A 23001-nucleotide genomic window follows, 5' to 3' on the forward strand; every position below is an offset into this window, starting at 1 on the left:
TTCAGGAGGAGTTAATGAGGTCAATGAGTGATTAAGGGTGGGAATTTGCTGGAGACCACCAACAGTGGTGGGCTAGGTCAGTTCAAGGGTGGGAAATAGACTAAAAATGGAAGACTAAGCTAGTAACTAGGCTAGACTTAGTATTTAGTAGTTATTAATTACGCTAGAGATCACAACAACAATGTAAGGCTTATTGCGTCATGGAAATGCCTCATCAAATGAGATTTCAAGGGAGCTTCCCAGAGCCTATACCTCAAGTAGAGCTGGAGGGGGCTCCCAGAGTCCATACCTCAAGTAGAGCTGGAGGGGGCTCCCAGAGTCCATACCTCATCACTTGTAATATTTTCTCCTTGACGTGGAAACTCTTGAATTTGGTATAATATTCCTGGGAGTTTTCCTTTTGTGTCACTTTCATGAAGTGACCAGTGGCTTCTTTCAATTTCTGTTTTCCTCTCTGGTTCTAGAATATCAGGGCAGTTTTCCTCGATAATTTCTTAAAAGACGATGTCTAGGCTCTTTTTTTGATCATGGCTTTCAAGTAGTCCAATAAATTTATTTTTTCTTTTTGGGGGGCAGTTGGGGTTAAGTGACTTGCCCAAGGTCACATGGCTAGTTTTTGTGTTAAGTGTCTGAGGTCGGATTTGAACTCAGGTCCTCCTGACTCCAGGGCCAGTGCTCTATTCACTGTACCACCTAGCCACTCCATCCATTCTAATTTTGAAGGAATTATTTTCTTCAGGGAATTTCTGCACCTTACCTCCTTTTCCATTTAGCTGATTCTACTTTTTAAAGCATTCTTCTTCTCATTGACTTTTTGGACTTTTGCCCATTTGAGTTTGTCTTTTTTTTTTTTTTAAGGTATTATTGTCAGTTTTGGGGTTTTATTTTGTTCTCCTTTAGCAAATTGTTGACTTGTTTTTATGATTTTCTTGAATCAGTCTCATTTCTCTTCCCAATTTTTCCTTTACTTGCTTGATTTTAAAAGTCCTTTTTTCTATGGCCTGAAACCAGTTCATACTTTTCTTGGAGGCTTTTGATGTAGGAACTTTTACTTTGTTGTCTTCTTTTGGTTGTATGTTTTGATCTTCTCACCAGAGTAAGTTTCTGTAGTCTGAGTCTTCTTATTGTTTGCTCATCTTCCTACCCAATTTCTTGACTTTTTAACTCATTCTTTTTTTTTTAATGATTTATTAACTTCTGATTTACATCATTCATTTCTGCCAGATTTTGAATTACAAATTTTCTCCCCGTTTTTCCCCTGTCCACCGCCCCAAAATAACAGTCCCACAGGATATCCCCTCCTCCAATCTGCTCTCTAGCATATCTTCTCCCATATCCCTTTCGACTTTTCCAGTGGATCTCTATGCCTCAGTGCCTGTATATCTTATTTCCCAATTACATGTAAAATAGTATTAATAATAGTATATACACACACACATATATATATATATATATATAAACATTTGATTTTAAAACTTTGAATTCTAGATTCATTCCCTTCCTCCATTGTCACCCACCCTTACTGGGAAGATAAGCAGTTCACTATAGGTTGTACATGTGTAGCTAATGCAAAACAAGAACATAGTAGATATATTGTAAATGACTGACTATATTTCCCTCCCTCCTATCCCACCTCACACTTGTTGTATTCTCTACTTTGATCCTGTACTTTTTCAAAAGTGGGTGCTTCCAACTTCCCTCCCCTCCAGCCTTCCCTCCTTTGCATCATCCCCCCTTTTATCCTCTTCCCCCTACTCTCCTATAGGGTGAGATACCATATTTAGTGTTTATTTCATTCCCTCCTCAAGCCAAATTCAGTGGGAATAAGGTTGACCCACTCCCTTTTGCCTTCCTATTCTTCCCCTCCATTGTAACCATTTTCCCTTGCCTCTTCTATATGAGATAGTTCACCCCATTCTGTCTCTCCCCACCTCCTCTCATTATATTCCTCTCTCACCTCTTAATTTCACATTTTAAGTATCATCCCTTCCTGTTAAAATTGGTCCTGTGCCCTCTGTCTATGTATACTTGTAAACATATATACACACATTCACATATGTATTCATATGCCCATATACCCTGAGATATATATATATATATATATATATATATATATATATATATATACATACATATTTATATTCCCTTCCACTACTCATGCTTCTCTTGCTTCTTGTATCTGAATGTCACATTTCCTATTCAACTCCGGTTTTTTCAACAAGAATGCTTGAAAGTCCTCTATTCCACTAAATGACCATATTTTTCCCCTGAAACATGATACTCAGTTTTGCTGGTTAGGTGACTCTTGGTTTTAATCCCAGCTCCTCTGACCTCTGGAATATCATATTGCAAGCCCTTCGATCCCTCAGTGTAGAAGCTGCCAGATCCTGGGTTATCCTGATTGTGTTTCCACAATATTCAAATTGTTTCTTCCTGGCTGCTTGTAATTTTCTTCCTTAATCTGGGAATTCTGAAATCTGGCTATAATATTCCTAGGAGTTTTCTTTTTGGGATCTTTTTCAGGAGGTGATAGGTGGATTCTTTCAACCTCTATTTTGCCCTCTGGTTCTAAAACATCAGGGCAGTTTTCTTTGAGAACTTCCTGGAGGATGCTTTCTAGGTTCTTACTTTGGTCATGGCTTTCAGGTAGTCCAATAATTTTTAAATTATCTCTCCTGGATCTATTTTCCAGATCAGTGGTTTTTCCCATGAGATATTTCACATTCCCTTCTATTCTTTCATTTGTTTGGATCTGTTTAATACCATCTTGATTTCTCATAAAGTCATTAGCTTCCATTTGCTCCAATCTAATTCTGAAGCAATGATTCTCCTCAGTGAGCCTTTGAGATTCTTCTTCCATCTGGCAAATTCAGCTTTTTAAGGCATTCTTCTCCTCATTAGCTTTTTGAGCCTCTTTTGCCATTTAAGTTAGTCTGTTTTTTAAGGTGTGATTTTCCTCAGTCAGGCTGTTGACTCTCATTTCATAATTTTCTTGCATTGTTCTCATTTCTCTTCCCAATTTTTCCTCCTTCCACTTCTCTTATCTGCTTCTTAAGGTCCTCTATGGCCTGTAAGCAGCTTGTATTTTCCTTACAAGAAGCTTTTGGTACAGTAGTTCTGACTTCACTGTCTTCTTCCTGTTCCATGCCTTGCTCCTTCTTGTCCCCAAAATAGGAGTCTAATGTTGGAGTCTTCTGTCTGCTTTGTTTCCTTTGCCTGGTCATGTTGCCCCTCAGTCACTTGACCCCTGGGCTTTTTGCCCATTAGGATTCTACTACCAGACAGGGAAACTTTGTCTCAATTGCTGGGGTTTTCTCAGCTGCTGGAGGTATTAGATGGGTACCCTCTCTGAGGCCTCCACACCTTCGGCAAGCTGGACACATGCCCCAGGACCACACCCTAGACTGCAATGCAGATCCAAGAAGGTTAAAGCCAGAGAGATTACCCCTCAGACTGGTGCTTGGTCCCCCTACACTCTACAGGCCAGGAGCTGAAGCTGCCATGTGGCACTGGCCAGCTGGCTGTGCCAGCATCTCAGTGGCTTCTTACCCCAGGGGCAAAAGCCATGCACTCCCACTTACTGGGTCCCAAAGTCCAGACCACACTGACCTCTCACTTTGTCCTTTGCATCTATGTGTTGATAAATCTGGAAACATCCACAGCTGCTGCTGATCTGGAGTCCCTCCAGCCAGCAGCTGGTCAGGCCCACCCTGGGACTAAAGCCTCCCCGTGGGGCTGGGCTTGGCTCCCAGAGGGCTGCGCTGGCTGCTTGGTGCTGGCATGTCCTCAGCCAGAGGTTAGCTTCTCTGTGTCATTTTGTGGGTTCTGCAGCCCCAAAGTTTGTTTAGAGTCCCCTTTTTACATGGTTTGGGGAAGGTGGAAGCCGGAGCCGCCGGGGAGATCCTGCTTCTACTCCGCCATCTTGACTCCTCCCCCTTAACTCATTCTTAAGGTAGGGTTCTGCTTCCATTGTTGAGGGTGTACTGTCCCAAGCTTCAATGGTTTTGTGCAGCTGTTTTCTAAGATACCGTGTTTCTCCGATAATAAGACCTATCTCGAAAATAAGCCCTCCCCTTACTGTGTAAGATTCCTCTAAAATAAGCCCTCCCCCAAAAATAAGCCCTATTGAGATTGCTACTGTAGTGAAGGTGATCCCCTGTGCTACACGCTACATTACGGTACCCTCTGTATGCACCGTTTCCCCCCCCCCCCCGAAACGCACGCCGCCCTCCGAGCTGCATCCAATCAGAGCTGCAGCAGTGAGCGCGTCATCCTGTTCTTCCCCAGTGATTTGCTTATTGAATAAAGGTACATTTTTTGGTTCACATTTACCTGTTTATTAAAATTGCTGTCAATGTTCATTAAAATAAGCCCTCCCCTGAAAATAAGCCCTCTGGTGTTTTTCTGTCCAAAAAAAATAACAAGACAGTGTCTTATTATCGGGGAAACACGGTACTTCTCAGGACCTGTAAAGTTTTCAGTTCTTCAAAGAGGTAAGGAGAGGTGTTTACTCCTTTCTTGTCCTGTGCTTTGGTCAGTGAGTGACTACAAGCACTCTTTTCTGCCCTGGAACTGTAAGAAGGGTTCCCTCTCCAGTGCTACCACAAACTCTGCTATGCCAGTGCTTCTCCTCACCCTGGAACTGCCACCCAGGACAGTGACCCAGATCAGAGCCAGGGCTTGTCTGCACTCACTGTCTTTTTGTAGGTTCTGCCCCCCTAGAATTTGTGTAGAGCAATTTTTTTATAGATATTTGGAGAACATTGGGGGAGAATTCAAGTAAGCTCAAAAACTCAGGCTTTTACTCTTCCATCTGGTCTCTGACTCCAACAAAAGATTTCATTGGGTATCTATTTGTTAGCAGGGAAATTCTGTGTATCAAGGGTTAGTGATGTCATTATCGTAGGCATATTCTTCACCTATGTAGATAATGATGCTTTTACTCCTTCATGGATGGTCCTATTGAGTTGTTCTAACTGGAAAAAAAAATCATCACCAGTAGGCCAATGTTCTGGTGATGAGTATCTCCAAATATACCTAAAATGCCCAGAAGACAAAGAGAAAGCTCTGTGTCTCTGGGCCTATCCTATTTATCCATCAACAAGCACTTATTTAGTATCTAGTATATGTCAGACAATAGGTTGAGAAGCATCTAAGAAAAATGGGTAATTCAGTGACTTTAGAATGGGGGGGGGGGAATGACTCATCAGTGACAAGCATTTCTTTAGTATTTACTATGTGCTATAAACACTGGGAATAGAGATATAAAGACAGATAGCCCTAGTGCTTAAGCAAAGTCCTTAAGTTCTAGTGGGGGAAGATAACCTAAAAAAGGAAGCTGAAGTGGAGGGAATGTGGGGCTAGGTAGAGGAAATCCAGAGTGAAGTCAAAAAAGGAATGAAACTAGCTGGCTTTGACAGCTCTTCATATGGAGGTTCGGGAAGAACCATCCAATATGAGGGGAAAGGCCTTTGAAGCCAAGAGTACTTCAATGTGTCAATTCCTGGGCTGCAGTAAGGCTTCATATTATAACTAGATTTTCATGAATTATCATGTAAATAATCTTGTGTTAAATTATAGAAATCATGGAAAAACAATTTTCTTTTGTTTATTAATTTCTTGCTAAGGAATTACTAAAGATATGTTCTTTTGTTTATTAATTTCTTGCTAAGGAATTACTAAAGATATGTTTATTATAGTTTTATAGCCAAATTTTAATAATGGATGTTCCTTCAAGCTCTATTTTTTCTTAGGTCAACTAACTCTGTTAAATTAATACTACCTCATGAAGTTGCTACTACCATTTTAAATAGAATTGAGAGAAATATTTTGAGTTAAAAGACAGTGTTGTATGTCCATAAAAATCAAATCCAGCTTTGGTATTTTTTTAAATAAAATAAATTTGAAAACCTAAAGCATTTACCATAATTTACTCACTAAAAATTCTCATTTTCTTATTATTTCTAGCAGATGTTTGCTCAGCAAGGTATGTCAGCTAACATCATCAAATGCATGTAGCTAATCTCTGTATAAAATTCAGTTTTCAATGTAGTTCAATAAAAACATTTTCGATTTTTATCTTTTTATTTAGGCATGCATAAATTTCTATAAACAGAAGTGGAAGAAGTTGAATATGTTTGTATGCTTTAATTTGAGGACCCCTAACAATGGTGATTTCATAAAATGTTCTTTTGTGTAACAATCAAATTTGTTTTATTTTTGTATCTATTAATGGTTTCCCTGTGTTTTCTGAACATATCTATACTTTCTCTTTGAAGAGAAAATTGATTTGTTTTTTGGAAAGCAGACTTGAAAGGATTCAGAAAAAGGATGGGTAGAATCCCAGACCAAAAATCACAGAAAAACCAATACAAGAAGGGATGGAAAACTCAAAAATTAAATACTGAAGACAGAGGCAACTCCAATGAGTAGGAGAAGATGATAGTTTCTTAAGAGATTGTTGTGAGTGCACAGGCCAACATTGAACAACTTAGATTTTTTTTAAGTTGTGTACTGAAAATAGAAAGGTCAGGTAACTAGTTGAATGCAAAAATGACACAATTTCATCAGAATAGCATTTGTGCTAAATAAGTGAATGAACGAGCATAAGCTGGCCAGCAAAGCTAAATATAAAAAATAATAATAAAAAGAGAGATCACAGGGCTTAAAACCTATTTTGGAAAAAACAAAAGAATGAAAGAATCAGTAACCATTTGTTAATCACCTACTGTATGGGGGGGTGGAGCCAAGATGGCAGAGTAGAAGCAAGACTTTCCTGTGGCTCTGGCTTCCACCTTCCCCAATCCATGTGAAAAGGGGACTCTAAACAAACTTTGGAGCTGCAGAACCCACAAAATGATGCAGAGAAACTAACCTCCTGCTCAGGACAGCCGGCAGGCGGGCAGGAATCCAGCGAACGCTCTAGGAGCTGAGCACACCACCATGCTGAGGCTTTAGCCCCAGGGTGGGCCTGACCAGCCACTGGCCAGAGGGACCCCAGATCAGCAGCATCAGTGGCAGTTTCCAGATTTATCAATACATAGATGCTAAGAACAAGGTGAGAGGCCAGTGCAGTGTGGACTTTGGGACCAGTAAGTGGAAGTGCATGGCTTTTACCCCAGGGCGAGAAGCGGCTGAGATGCCAGCAAAGCCAGCCAGTGCCACATGGTGGCTTCATCTCCTGGCCTGCAGAGTATAGGGGCACCAAGCACCAGTCTGAGGGGTAATCACTCTTGCTTTAACCTGCTTGGAACTGGATTGCAGTCTAGAGTGGAGGTCCTGGGGTGTGTGTCCAGCTTGCCAGAGTGTGTGGAGACCTCAGAGAGGGCACCCATCTAATACCTCCAGCAGCTGAGAAAACCCGAGCATTTGGGATGAAAGCTCCCCTGTTTGGTGGCAGAGTCCTACTGTGGCAAAAAGCCCAAAAGTCAAGTAATTGAGTGGCAAAATGAGCAGGCAAAGGAAACAAAGCAGACAGAAGATTCCAACATTACACTCCTGTTTTGGAGACAAGAAGGAGCAAGGCATGGAACAGGAGGAAGATGTTGATGTCAGAACTCCTGCACCAAAAGCTTCAAAGGAAAATATGAGCTGGTTACAGGCTATAAAGGACCTTAAGAAGCAGATAACAGAAGTGGAAGAAAAATTGGGAAGAGAAATGAGAACAATGCAAGAAAATTATGAAATGAGAGTCAACAGCCTGACTGAGGAAAATAATACCTTAAAAAACAGACTAACTCAAATGGCAAAAGAGGCACAAAAAGGCAATGAGGAGAAGAATGCCTTAAAAAGCCTAATTTGCCAGATGGAAAAAGAATCTCAAAAGCTCAATGAGGAGAATCATTGCTTCAGAATTAAATTAGAGCAAATGGAAGCTAATGACTTTATGAGAAATCAAGATGGTATTAAACAGATCCAAACAAATGGAAGAATAGAAGGCAATGTGAAATATCTCATGGGGAAAAACCACTGACCTGGAAAATAGATCCAGAAGAGATAATTTAAAAATTATTGGACTACCTGAAAGCCGTGACCAAAGTAAGAACCTAGAATCATCCTCCAGGAAGTTCTCAAAGAAAACTGCCCTGATGTTTTAAAACCAGAGGGCAAAATAGAGGTTGAAAGAATCCACCTATCACCTCCTGAAAAAGATCCCAAAAAGAAAACTCCTAGGAATATTATAGCCAGGTTCTGGAATTCCCAGAATAAGGAGAGAATATTACAAGCAGAACGAACAAGAGAATATTACTGCTGAACGAAGGTGGAGAAAAATCACACAGCTGTTCTGTTCTGTTTATAGGTCCACTATAAATTTATGTTACATGACTTCAACTGGGCCCTCACTGCTCTAGAGGATACATTTATGCCTCCCTAATTAACTAGCTATCCCACTCACTATAGCAGTTCTTCCAGACCCTTTCATTCTGCAAATCTCCTTCTCTTCCCCTCACCCCACCCTGTTAGCTGAGAACCACGTCTCATATTACTGAAAAAAATTGAAGTCATTCTCTAAGAGCTTCCTCTTCTCCCTTCTTTATTTCATATCACCCAGATATGAAATAAAGCACTCTACTGCTGTCTCTTCTTTCACCCCTCATCTCCCACAAAGAGGTGATCCTTCTCATTGCCAAGGCAAACCCCTCTAATGAACTGATTGTATCCTGTCTTTTTTTAGCAGATCACCCCTTTTGTACCCCCCCACTCTCTCTTATCTTCATTCTCTCCCTGTCTACAGGTTGCTTCACTGCTGCCTACAAAGATGCCCATATTTCCCCCATCCTCAAAAAATTCTCATTTGATCTACCCATCTTTGCAAGCTTTTTCTAGTTAAACTCCTTGAGAAGGTAATCTAAAATAGATGCCTCCACTTACTTTTCTCTTGGCCTCTTCTCAACTCTATAGTCTGGCACCGATTCAACTAAAACTGCTCTCTCCAAAATTACCAGTGATCTCTTAATTGCTGAATAAAATTGTTATTTCTCCATCCTCATCTTTCTTGACCTCTCTGCAGTCTTTGACAATGTCGATCACCCTCTTCTTGATGCTCTCTTCTTTAGGTTTTTGGAATTCTCCTCTCTCCTGGTTCCCCTTTTTTATAGGATTGTTCCTCAGTCTCCTTTGGAGGTCATACCCACCAGCATATCCTGGGCTTTCTTCCCTTCTCCCTCTATACTACTATACAGCTCCCATGCATTCACTCATCATTTATGTGAATAATTCTAATATCTGCTAACCACTCTGTTGACTTCCTATCTTTTATCTCTAATTGCCTATTATACATCTCAAATTGGATATCCTATAGACATCTTAAAATAAATATGGCCAAATTTATTTTCTTTTTCCCAAAACCATTCTCCCTTCCAAATTTCCCTTTTACTATCAAGGACACCATTATCTTTTTCAATCCCCCAGGCATACAATCTTGACTCCTTACTTTCTCTTATACAATTCTGACCCCCTTTTTCAATCCATTGCCAAGGCTTCTTCATTTTATGTGTGTAACATCTCTCTCATGTGCCCCCTTCTCTCCTATTACTGCCACCACCCTGGTATAGGCCCTCATCTCCTCATGCCTTACCTGTTTTGTTAGTCTACTTAACCAAAAATCTTTCCCCATTCCAGTCCACTCTGCAGTCAAAATTATTTTCCTAAAATACATATCTAACTATGTCCCCCTCCCTATTCAATAAGTTCTAATGGCTCCCTATCACCCTTCAGAATAAAATATAATACCTTTGTTTGGTATTCAGAACTCTCCATAGCTTAGGCTTCTTATACCTACCATTCCTCCCTACCTTCCATATCTCCTTATTTGTTCAAGTGAAACAGACGTTCCTCACACAAGATACTCCATTTCTTGGCTCTGGCTTTTTTCCCTTACTGTGCCCTGTTCTTGGAATGTTCTCCCTCCTCATCTCTGTGTACTGAAGTCTTTTACCAATCACCCTTAATTCTAGTGACTTCTCTCCATTGTTTGTTTCCTGTTTAATCTCTTTATAGCTTGTTGATATGTCCTGGTTTGGATGTTTATCGTGTTAAATTGTGAGCTCCTCTAGGGCAGGAAATGTCTTTTATCTTTCTTTGTATCCCCAACATTTAGCATACCGTGTTTCCCCGATAATAAGACACTGTCTTATTAATTTTTTTGGACAGAAAAACACCAGAGGGCTTATTTTCAGGGGAGGTGTTATTTTAATGAACATTGACAGCAATTTTAATAAACAGGTAAATGTGAACAAAAAAATGTACCTTTATTCAATAATGAATTCAGTAAAGAACAGGATGACGCGCTCACTGCTGCAGCTCTGATTGGATGCAGCTCGGAGCGCGGGTGTGCGTTTCACGGGGGGGGGGGGGGGGGGGACGGTGCATACAGAGGGTACCGTAACGTAGCGTGTAGCGCAGGGGATCACCTTCACTACAGTAGCAATCTCAATAGGGCTTGTTTTCGGGGGAGTGCTTATTTTAGAGGAATCTTACACAGTAAGGGGGGGGCTTATTTTCGGGATAGGTCTTATTATCAGGGAAACACGGTAGTACCCAGTGCATATTAGGCACTTGATAAAGGTCCATTGACTGACTGACTGACCCTAGAAGGAAGCTAGGGATTCTGGGGAAAGGAGATATGGTAGAAGGTATGCATTGTAGGCATGAGATAAAATCTGTGAATGACATGTGCAAGGTATATCAAAATAGGGCTGTTTGGCTAGAATGTTGAATGTCTTAAGAGGAGTAATGTTCGATAAACCTGGAAAAGTAGGGTGGAGCCAGATTATGAAGGACTTTAGATATGCTTGAGTTGTTTGCATTTTATCTTAGAGGTAACTAGGGAGGTAGTGGGTCTTCTTGAGTAGGAGAGTGGTAGGATCAATCAACTCTGTGAATATCAGTTTGGCAGCTGTTTATAGAATGGAATAGAAAGTCAGGATACCTGAAGAAACAGGAGCATTTAGGAGGATGGTGTAGTAATACAGGCAAGAACTGAGGCAGCTAGGTGGTCTAGGCAACAGAGCACTTGACCTGGAGTTTTTATATCCTTTTTGTGTTATACAGTATCTAGCACATAATAAGTGCTTAATGCTTTTCAGTTGATTCAGTCACATGTGAGTGATCCATATTTTTGAAACATTATCAAATTAAAGAAGCATTAGTCTTATACTTCTTGGCCTTGGAGGACAGAACTAAGAATAGGATAGGATGTATAAAGAGGCATATTTGGGTTTCATATAAAGAAAACATGTGAGAATTATATACAACTGCACTGGGCTACCTTAAAATTTACCTTCACTGTAGGTCTTTAAGTATAGGCCAGATGACTACTTGTAGGATGAGTTATAAGGCAAAGGTGTCAGACAGGAGGCCCACCACTACAGGGGAGCCAGACTAAAATATAAATGGGAACTATTTAATAGAAGGGATAATAGCAATGAAACATAATGTTAATTTGTGTTTTTCTAAGTCAATTTGCAAAGCACAAGGATCCTTATGTACAATTTAATAGCCTTGTTTCTATTTGAGTTGGAACTTCTCAGGTCACTTTAAATTTTGACATTATATAATTCTGTGATTATTCATTTCATTCACTATCTCTTTACTACAAGGCAGTTTAGTACTTGTAATCTGTACAGATAGAAGGGCAAAGTTAGTTATATATATTATATATAGGGTTTTTATTTTGACATAAATCATGGAAATTTCAGTTTTATATCCTACATAATATTTATTCCCTCAAAGTATATGTTGAAGAACAGTGGATGATCAGCATCATTTCAGGCAATTTTTTTCAACAGGAGTTCCCTTCAGCAATGAAATCACAAGCCTATTGACACCTCCCACTTTCCCCCCTTGAAGTACTAATTAGATTCCTTAGACAGTCTATATTCATATTATTTGTGTCCACGAATCATACATAAAATCAGTGCTTTTCACAAGATACAGAAAAGTGTAATGAAATGTTGAGGCGTAGAACATTTTGTTTTCTTTAGTATCCTTGTCATAGAAGCTCAGAGCTCAAATTACTTCACAAGTTGTTTTTGTCATCTTATATTTGTTTCTTCTCAGAAATGTTGCTCAATTTCAAAATACCAAACACATGTATTCACATTTTCAAGATGTCTGAGCAAAATTGCATTTCTTGGGATCTTAAATATAGTTATTTCAATGAATACAAGAGAGGAGGTTCAAGCTATGTATTCATCCGAAATGATTAGGGTGAGATGGTCTGTCACTGGGGTTTTTTTTAATTGTTCGTGTGTGTGTGTGTGTATGTGTGTGTGTGTGTGTGTGCGTGTGTACGTGTGTGTGTGTGCTTGTGCATGCACTTATGCGAACATATACACTCACAGGCACCGATTCATTTCAGTTTTTAAAGGAAAGTTCTGGCCCCAAGATTTCTAACCAACTTATCTACCTCATTGTGAACAATACAGGGATTTTATAGTCATCCTTCTGGAACTTATTGGTCCTCAAATGTTTATTTTCAAAGGATATTTAATGTGAGATTCAGTTCCCTAGAAAAGTCCTTTATCTTGAGAAAATTTTATGTTTCCATGTACAAGAGCTAAAGAATTGTGTCAGATACAGAGACTTGGCACTGCTCCATAGACATTCAACCTCAAAGTTAAGTATTTCCTCTGATGAAGATAATTATGTGATCCTAGGGGTAACATACCTTTTCCTTGGAATACTTCTTGGTATTATATACTTGAGTATATATTATACTCAGCTTGAATTTGTTGAGTCCTTTTAGTAAGCCTTAATACCCCCCCCCTTTAAAAAAAGAAAGAAAGAAAGAAATTCTGGAATTGATTTTAAGACTTTATTTTGAAATACACCTCTCAGTCAATGGGGTTCAAGCCAAGAACATGCCCATTATCCTTCATTTCACCATCTGTTACCAGGTCTCTGTATTTCTTTCTCTTTTTTAAAAAAAATTTAAGATTTTTATAAGAAGAAAAACTATAGGAGGGTTGTTGTAGACACTGAGGCTTGCTTCCTTTTGTCTTATGCTTAGTTCTTTGTTAACAGTCAAAGCAGACACGATTTTGGTTATCAGGTAGAGGATATTTTTTTCATTCTTTTTTAATTTTTTTCCTTGCTTTACTTGTGTCATTTTCAATTTTTTTATTGTGATGTATTTCAGGTTTATTTCTATTTTTTTGTTTTCTATTTTTATTTTTTATGTAATTTATTTATTTTTAGTTTTTAACATTCACTTCCATAAGATTTTGAGTTTTGAATTTTCTCCCCTGTCCTCTCCTCCTCCCTCCCCAAGATAGCATGCAATCTGATATAAGCTCTACTTATACATTTGTATTAAACATTTTCACATTAGTCATGCTATAAAGAAGAATTAGAACTAATGGGAGGAACAACAAGAAAGAAGAAACAAAACAAAACAACAAAGAAAAAAAGAGTAAATAGTATTCCTCTATCTGCATTCAGACTCCAAAGTTCTTTCTCTGGATATGGATAGCATTTTCTATGATGAGTCTTTTGGAGTTGTCTTTGATCCTTTCTTTACTCAGAAAGAGCTAGCAAGGTCAGTTATCATACAATGTGGCTGTTAGTTTCTACAGTGTTCTCCTGGTTCTGTACATTTCACTCAGCATCAGTTCATTTAAGTCTTTCAGGTTTTTCTGAAGCCTGGCTTCTCATCATTTCTTATATAGCACAATAGTATTCCATTACATTCATATACCACAACTTGTTCAGCCATTCCCCAATTGATAGACATCCCCTCAATTTCCAATTCTTTGCCACCACAGAAAAAGCTGCTATAAATAGTTTTGTACATATAGGTCCTTTTCTCATTTTCATGTTCTATTTGGTATGCAGACCTAGGACTGGTAGTGCTGGGTCAAAGGACGTGCACAATTTTATCTATGGTACCTTTTAGCAGGATGTAGTTTTCTTCCTTATCTCTTTTGATTAAATCTATTTTTGCTTTTGCTTTGTCTGAGATCAGAATTGCTGTCCCTGATTTTTTTATTCAGCTGAAGCATAATATATTCTCCTCCATCCTTTTACTTTTACTCTGTGCATCCCTCTGCTTCAAATGTGTTTCTTGTAAGTGACATATTGTAGGATCATGGTTCTTAATCCACTCTGCTATCCTCTTCCATTTTATGAGAGAGTTCATCCCATTTACATTCACAGTTATGATTACTATCTGTATCTTCCTTTCCACCCTATTTCCCACCCCGCCCCCACTCCCCAATTTATGCTGTTCTCTCTCCTTTCTCCCTATCCCTCCTCACTAGAGTTATGCTTCCAACCACTCCCTCCCTTTGTCTGCTCTCCCTTCTATTAGTCCCTCCCTCTTCTTTCCCTTTACCCTTATTATTTCTTCCCTCCCTTCTGTCAGCCCCCTCCCTTTTCTTTCCCCTTTCCGCTTCTACTTCCTATAGGTTGTTAGATTTCTATAGCTAACTGATTATGGTATTCCCTCTTTGAGCCAAGTCTGATGAAAGTAAGGTTCAAATAATGTTCATCTTTCTCCCTTAATTCCCTCTACTATAGTATGCTTTTGTGCCTTTTCGTGTGTCATCCTTCTTCTCCCATTATAATCCCTTTTCACCATTTAGATTTTATTATATCAAAGTCAACTTATACCCATGCCCTCTGTCTACCTATAACCCTATTAAATGGCATAATAACAATACAGTTCTTAAGAGTTACAAGTGTCATTTTCCCTTGTAGGGATGTAAACAGTTTGCCCTTATTAATAACATGTTTTTTTTTTCATTCTTGTTTACCTTTTTATGCCTCCCTTGAGTCTTATATTTGAAGATTAAATTTTCTGTTCAGCTCTAGTCTTTTCATCAGAAAGGTTTGGAAGTCCCTAATTTCATTGAATATCCATCTCTTCCCCTGAAAGATTATGTTCAGTTTCATTGGGTACTTGATCCTTGATTGTAATCCAAGCTCTTTTGCCTGATAGAATATCATATTATGCACCCTCCAGTCTTTTAATGTAGAAGCTGCAAGGTCCTGCATAATCCTAACTGTGGTTCCATAATATTTAAATTGTTTCTTTCTGACTGCTTGCAGTATTTTCTCTTTGACCTGGTAATTTTGGAATTTGGCTACAATATTCCTTGGTGTTTTCAATTTGAGATCTCTTTCAGCAAGTGTTCTGTGGATTCTTTAGATTTTACCTTCTGGTTCTAGGACCTCAGGGCAGTTTTTCTTGATTTCCTGAAAATTGCTGTCCAGCTTCATCTTTTATCATAGTTTTCAGGTAGACCAGTAATTTTTAAATTGTCTCTTCTGGATCTATTTTCCATATCAGTTGTTTTACCAATGAGGTATTTTACATTTTCTTTTATTTTTTTCTTTGTTTTGTTTCTGTTTGACTGATTTTTGATATCTCATAGAGTCATTAGCTTCCACTTGCCCAATTCTAATTTTTAGGAAATTATTTTCTTCTATTACATTTTCTACCTCCTTTTCCATTTGTCCCATTTCACTTTTTAAGGGGCTCTTCTCTTTAATGACTTTTTGTGCCTCCTTTTCTATTTGGTCAGTTCTACTTTTTAAGGACTTGTTTTCTACAATTTTGGTCCTTCCTTTTCCAAGCTATTCACTCTCTCTTGCATAACTCTCATTTATTTTCCTAATTTTTCTCCTACCTTTCTTATTTGACTTTTAAAATCCTTCTTGAGCTTTTCTTAGAAGGTTTTTGTGGCTTAGAATCAGTTCATATTCCCCTTTGAGGTTTCAGATGTGGGTATATTGACAATGTTGTTCTCTTACAAATTTGTGCCTTGATCTTTCCTGTCTTCATAATAAGAATCTGTGGTCATTTTCCATTTCTGCTTTTTGCTCATGGTGTTTGCCTAATTCCTGGCTTTTAGAGTTGAGCTCTCCTGCTGGAGCACAGGGGACACTGACTTAAGCTTCTTGTTTTGGGTACCCAGGACCTGGTCACTGGCTTTGTGTGCTGGGTCCTCAGGTGCTGGCATCTGGAGGTTGTAGAGGTCTGGCAGCTTGCCTAGTTCTAAGCTAGGGTCAAAAACACTGGAACTCTTCAGGTGGGGGTGGGGAGTCTACCCCCTGGGGGAAGCCTGCTCACCTGGGCCTTGCACTGAAATGTTTGACTGCTGGAGGATGTCTGCCAGCCTGGAGCTGTACTTACTGGAGCTCTGCTGACACACCAGGAGATTTGGCTGCTAGAGAACACCAGCCCATGTGGTTGTGTTCCAAGCTAGTATCTACTGGTTCCCCTGCCTGTGCTGAATCACTCAAGGAGATCCTGATGTGGGCACTTGCCTGCTCCACCACCCTCGGGCTCAGGATCTTCCCCTGGTTTGCTGAGGTATGGCTTGTGACAGGTTTGCTGGGATGCCTCCCATCCTGTGCTGCTTCTCCTTTCCCAGAATGAGAGGGATCTTTTCTGTTAATCCCCCAAGCTTCCTGGGCTACAAAACTGTTGCACACCATCTTTCTGCTGGCTCAGCTGTTCCAGGGTTTTTCCTGGGGAGACATTTTCTGGGCTTTCAGAGGTCAATAAGGGAGGGTGAGAGTGATTTACTTCTTACTCTGACATCTTCTCTCATGTCTGTTTTTTTAAAATTTGAAGCCCTGGTGTTAATACACAGATAGGAACATACTGTATGAATCTTTAAGAATCATTTTTAAAATATTAATAATTAGTTTTTGTCAGTAATCAATATATATTTTATCTGACCTGGAATTCTATACTCATTACATAAATAATTTATTTTTATTTATTTATTTTTTTGCCTTTTTGCAGGGCAGTTGTGGTTAAGTAACTTGCCCAAAGTTACATGGCTAGTTTTTGTGTGTGTGCGTGTGTGGGTGTTGTCTGAGGCCGGAACCGAACTCGGGTCCTCCTTACTCCAGGGCCGGCGCTTTGTGTCACCTAGCTGCCCGTATAAATAACTTTTAATCCCTTGGATTCAAAACTGGGTTCCATTCTAGATTAGTTGATTAATAGCTGTGTGGACCTTAAGCAAATTATTTACCCTCTCTTGTCTATGTATTCCTCATCTATAAAATGTGTATTTAATTTGCATTACCCAAGCCCAGAAGATTTTTGTGAAGATCAGATTAGATAATTTATAGGGAAAGAAAGCACTTTGTAAACTTTAAGGTGTCATATGGGTAAAATTACATTAAACAAGTATATGTGACTATGAGTAATTGATCATGTCATAAAGCAATAAATTCATGAAGGGGCATAATACTTGTGAAAGAACTTTGAATTTATTGTCAAAAGACATGGAATTCTATTTCTATCAATTATTCCTCATGTGACCTTGGGCAAGTAGCTTCACATTTCTCTTCCATAAAATAAAGATCTTGAGCTAGATTATGTTTGATACACCTTCCAGCCTTTACATTCTGTAAGTCCATTACTAATTGGTATCTAAAGTTCCTTCTGAGTCAAAGTTCTGTGAATTCTTTATTCAAACAGCTGGGTGGCAGAGTGGTTTGAATGCTGTACTGGAAGCCTAACTGATGTCAGTGCTGCCTTAGTAACTAACTGTGTGACTCTTAGCCAGTCAGTGACTTTCTTTTAGCTTTAGTTTCCTCATCTGTAAAATGGAGAGAGCACCTAAAAAGGTATTGTGAGTACCAAACTTTTTCCCTCTGTTAAGAAAAAGAAGGTGTGAACCCCTGTTGCTGAATATCACCAACAATAAGGGAACATGAAAAATATCAGGTCAGTCCTTTTAACTTATAAAGAACTCAAATATAGACATACACACACACACACTTCACATCATTTACAGGAATGTAAGAAACTAACTTTAATTGGAAAATGTATAAATGTTTTAATGGTTATAATGCCATGTTAGAAATGTAGTCCAAATAATTTTTGTTAATTGAAAAAGTTGAAAGAAAAATTGTATTTATTCTGTGGTTCTTGCAAAAGAAGAACAAAAGGCATAATTATCAGTGAATGGCATTTTGGTGCTTCACTTAATACTTTTTAGCCTTCATACACATTTGTGATTCTCTGTATACAAATTCTTCAAAATAAGAAAGATAATGCAAGAATGGATACTGTGGCAACAGAAAGCAACCTTTAAAGTCCTAGATTTTTATACGTTCTTTATTACTACTTACAAAAATCTAAATCTCCTTCAAGTTTAGTATACAAGGTAGCTTCCCTTGGTACTTTAATACATTTATGATGTTATTGTGGATACTCTCTTCATGGATTCAAATCAAGATCCCTTCATAGCTTAATCAGTAGTGTTCTTCACGAGTCACCACGGCAATAGTCACAGCACTGATGGCAACTATGAATATGCTGGCGTAGTTCTGAATCTCAAAATATAACAGACTCCATATAGAAGACAGAAGCAAAACGTTTATTCAGACACCAGAAAGCCAAATCCCAATACCAGAAAACTTAATCCATCATAGCAATAAAGAAGTTAATATACCTTTTCACTACAGGAAGCAACATCATCCCAAAGCTTTCCCACAAACACTCACAATACTAGCTGTCTTCTTTCCTGTGTCCTCTCTCTCCCTCCACTCTAACTGCTCTGACTTCCAGCTTTTTCTTAGCTCTGTTTCACCTTTCCTGCTCTACCTGTTCAGCAAACTCTTCCCACCACAGGCTTCGTGTGATTATATTCGACCTATTAAGGGGCAGGGAAAATCTTCAAATTCCCTTAGGCCTATTAAGGGGCAGGAAAGATCTTCAAATTCCCATTATCATTACACCTTCATACATGTTTGTGATTCTCTGTGTACAGATTCATCAAAATAAGAAAGATAATGCAAAAATGGACACTGTGGCAACAGAAAGCAACCTTTATACTTCCTTTATTCCTATGTGTAAAAATCTTCTAAATCTCCTTCAAGTTTAGTATACAAGGCAGCTTCCCTTGGTGCTTTAATACATTTATGATGTTATTCTGGATACTCTTTTCATGGATTCAAATCAAGATCCCTTCATAACTTAGTCAGTAGTGGTCTTCACGAGTTGATGTATGAAATTTTTAGAAATTTTATCATCTTTCTAGTGATGAACCTCTTAAATTTAGGTTGTTCTTTGGACACAGGCACAAAATCTCTTGTTTGACCTATACTAGAAGTTTGTTCCCAAATAACACATGAAAGGAGAAAAATTATATTGAAAGATGTACTAAACTTATACATGAAAGGCTAGTAGGAGATAAGAAGAGGTCTGGCACATAATTGGCATTTAATAAATGTCAATTGATTTATTTCTACCTTGGGTTGGCCCCAGAGTGTGTACTTCATTAACATAGCTTTCGGAACCCATTATCACTCAGGCTTTATGTAGAGGAATTTTGTAGAAGTTTAGGGATAGCAAAAGAGACCATCTACCTTTCCAGTCTTATTACACATTCCTCCTTTTTAGGTTGTGATCAGATGAAGAAGAACTTATTCTACCAAGTGGAGTAGTTTATATTTGACCCTTGAAGTAATAGGGGGCCATTCAAGTTTGTTGAGTAGGTCAGACTTTAGGAAAATCTTTCTGGTAACTATATGGAATAAATATTGACATGGGGGTTGCAATTTAATTAGGAGGTGCTTTCAGTTGTTCAAGTGAGAGGTAATAAGGGCTAGAACTAGGGAAGTGACAGTGCAAGTAGGAAGAAGGGAACAGATGCAAGAGAAGAGCTAAAAATAAGTTCACAAACCAGATTCCCAGTACTCAACAGAGGTTAAGGGACTTTTCCCAAAGTTACACAGGTAGGATAAATAGTAAAGCCAGATTTTGTACCCTAATCCTTTGAATGTAAATCTGCTATATTGTCCACTCTGTCATGTTGTCTTTCTTCAACAAACATTTTTAAATGAAATACTGTATACAAAGTACTCTGCTAGACCATGGGAATAGATGAGGGAAAAGTTACAGGGGTGCAACTAGGTGGTGCAGTGTATAGAGCACCAGCTCTGAAGTCAGGAGGACCTGATTTCTCCATCCTCAGTCACTTGACACTTACTGTGTGACCCTGGGTAATTCACTTAATCCCAATTGTCTCACAACCACATCGTAACCCCCTCTTCAAAAAAAAAAAAAAGATAAAAGTTACAGTCCCTGTGCTTTTGTAGAGTTTGTAGTTCTTAGAACATGATATAATAGAAAGTTTGATGGATTTAAAGTCAGAGAACCATTGTTCCCCCTTTTTATAGGTTTTAAAGTGGAAGATGGATAACCTTTTGTTTGATATGTTATAGTGAGGATTCCATTTGGGTATTTATTGGCCTGGGTCCTTATGCTGAGATCCTTACCAATTCTAATGTTTTTTTGATTCTGTGGACTGAAATTCCTTGCTCTTTTCTTTATTCTCTGTGTGATCTTTGGCAAGTTATTTAACCTCTCTAGGCTTCAGATTCCTATGAGGAAGGGGTTGGGCTATTAATATCTGCAGGTTATTTCTCTTGTAAGATCTTTGTGAACAAAAACTATTATTTATCTTTATATCTCCAAGTGCCCAGTAGAATAGCCATTTGATATATTTTTGATGAATTAAATTGAATTGTTTCCAAATTGTTCCAATATCTCCCTAATATACATTGTCACTAGCAATATATAAGTTATTAATTTGACAGATGTAAGTAGCAGAAGTAATTACAAAATAGTTCTAGGAGGAAAAGACTGGTAAAGAGGAAGGAGGAGGTGAAGTAGAGTATCAGGAAAGTTGTATATTATATAGCATTTGGCCTGAGAGTTGGAGAAATATGGAGATTCTGAGATACTGAGGGTGAGAAATGAATGTGTTTCAGGTATTTGGGGAGTAAGCTCTGTCTCTGTGAAGACAAGGATAAAGAAGATAAAAATGAAAAACTTCAGGGAATAACAGGCCAGTTTTGACTGGGATATTGAATAATTGAGAAGTGACATGAAATAAGTATGAAAATAAAAGTTTTCACAAGTTTGTAGAAGACTTTTAATTTCAGACTGAATACCTTGTGTTATAAACTACAGGGAACCGTTGATTTTTTTTTTTTTTGTAGCCGTACTGACATCACATTTGTTCTTCATTTTGATAGCCCTTTATAAAATGAATTGGAAGTGGAAACAGCCTAGAAACTGAAAACAGAGAGCCTAATTAGGAAGTTATTGCAATAGTATAGTCAAGAGGTGATGAGGGTTTACACTGACTGTGACTATAACAGTAGAGGGAAAAGAAAAGTTTTTTAAGAGACACAGGAGGTACATTTGGTCATTAGGAACATCTATCATAGGATTATGCTGAATCTGTACTGATTCTAGGATATCCTCAAAGAAATTGTTTATAATGACCCAGAGGCACTCTCAAGATCCCATCATCTATTTTCAATCATTAGAAAGGTTAAATATTGTGGCATATGGTTTTAATATTGTGTGTTTTCCCTGTTTTCAAAGAATTCAGTTATGATAACCATATGGTAACTTTCAGCCAACCTGAGTAATACAATAATCAGAATATTTCCTTTTGTAGCCATTCTAAACAATAGGTATTTATTATATGTTTTATTTTTTACTTTAAATTCATTAGAAGTTAAAGTATGAAAAATGATCATTTGAACTAATATTTCTGGGTTGAATTCTTTAATTTTAATCCTAAATACTTAAGTTTACTCCAAAGACTAGTATTAATCATTTGGGAGTGAGGTTTTTACGGAGATCCCACCTGTACCATGGTGTTTATATGTAATACAATATAAATGTACATTTGCATTTATACATATGTGTTTTTATCCCAATCAAATTTGAAGTAATTTTGAAAAAAATTCATATGTGTAGATTTAAAAGACCCAGCTATGCAAACAACACATCTCCATTGTTGAAGTTTCTCTTAGCCAGGGCAGTCAAATATATTCATACAACTCTGCTACTGCTACTTCTTTAAACATGCTCTGGTTTGTTTGTTTGTTTGTTTTTCCATTTAGGAATGGCAAAATTCGATTCAGAAGAATGCAGGACTTGCATTTATTGAGCTCATCAATGAAGGAAGGTAATTATTCATGTTTTTAGACAAGTAATCATTTTACATTCTAGTCTACTGAGTGACTATATCCTTTAACCATCTTCTCCAAAAAGACTTGAAAAATCCTTTTTAAATTAAATGAGAGTTACTGTACAGGCATCTGGCTGGGGTATATTTATTTTATTAAAATATAAAGTGTTAGGCTTGTTTATTTACCCTAAAAACCTTTCACAAAGCAAAAGGGCCAGAATGTTTTGTGAGGTTTATTTGAGATTTGAGCCACTATCTCACTGAGTAGCAAGTTTTTTTACATAGAGGATCAAGAGAATCCAATCTGTAAACCCATCTGCCACTCCATCTGTTTGGGGAGCATTGTGTTTACTGCATACTTCTTCATTTTTTTGTCAACTCATATGAATTAATTTTACCTGAACATTTCAGATTTTTATATGCCTAAAACATGCAAAGTGCTGAATTCTCCTAACATAAAGTTGATCATCAGAAATGAAATATTTATTCTACACTTGTATTCATATCCTATCTTTTAGTTATCATTTTGTTTGCCCTTATTTTCCATTGCTTTATTTACAGTCAACTAGTAATGGGCTTTCTTTCGCTTAGTTGGCATTGGACACATCAAGACAGATGTACCTATCTCCTTAATGACATGTGTGGCTTCTAAGCCAGGGACTTAAATTCTTCAAAATCCACTTTAAAAAAATTAAAACTTTAAAATACATCTGGTCACTATTGCCATTTTTCTCCCAAGATTACTTATATTATTGAAACTAGACTATTTAGCTAAAAATTATTTCCAATTGTCCTCTTATTTATTGTATTCAATGAACTTTTAAAAATCTTTATGGTATAGACTAGGTTAAACAAGAACTTTTGTTTAATGTATTGGGGTGAAAAAGGCTTGAAAAAGATGAGCTATTTTTATACACTAATAATGTTTGTGGTTTATATGGGATTGCTACTAACAATCTCAAAAATTATTTTCAGTAGGCAAATGATATAAATTATAAAACACATTCATAGATGTAGAACTGAAATCAAAGTTATGCAGAAG

The 23001-nt window shown here is 37.9% G+C and overlaps 1 protein-coding gene across 3 annotated transcripts in view; it reads left to right on the top strand.

Annotated features, from left to right (window-relative positions):
• NBEA (neurobeachin) overlaps nucleotides 1-23001 on the top strand; it is an 809664-nt gene that overhangs the window by 404022 nt on the left and 382641 nt on the right. For all 3 annotated transcript variants that reach the window (XM_069079971.1, XM_069079972.1, XM_069079973.1), the window contains exon 35: nucleotides 21892-21956. In XM_069079971.1, the coding sequence (XP_068936072.1) occupies nucleotides 21892-21956 (65 nt within the window). The remainder of the gene's footprint in view (nucleotides 1-21891; nucleotides 21957-23001) is intronic.

The sequence above is a fragment of the Petaurus breviceps genome, unplaced genomic scaffold (assembly GCF_028583685.1).
Source record: "Petaurus breviceps papuanus isolate PSGF00001 unplaced genomic scaffold, PetGlider_PUasm1.0 91133, whole genome shotgun sequence".
NCBI lineage: Eukaryota > Metazoa > Chordata > Mammalia > Diprotodontia > Petauridae > Petaurus > Petaurus breviceps.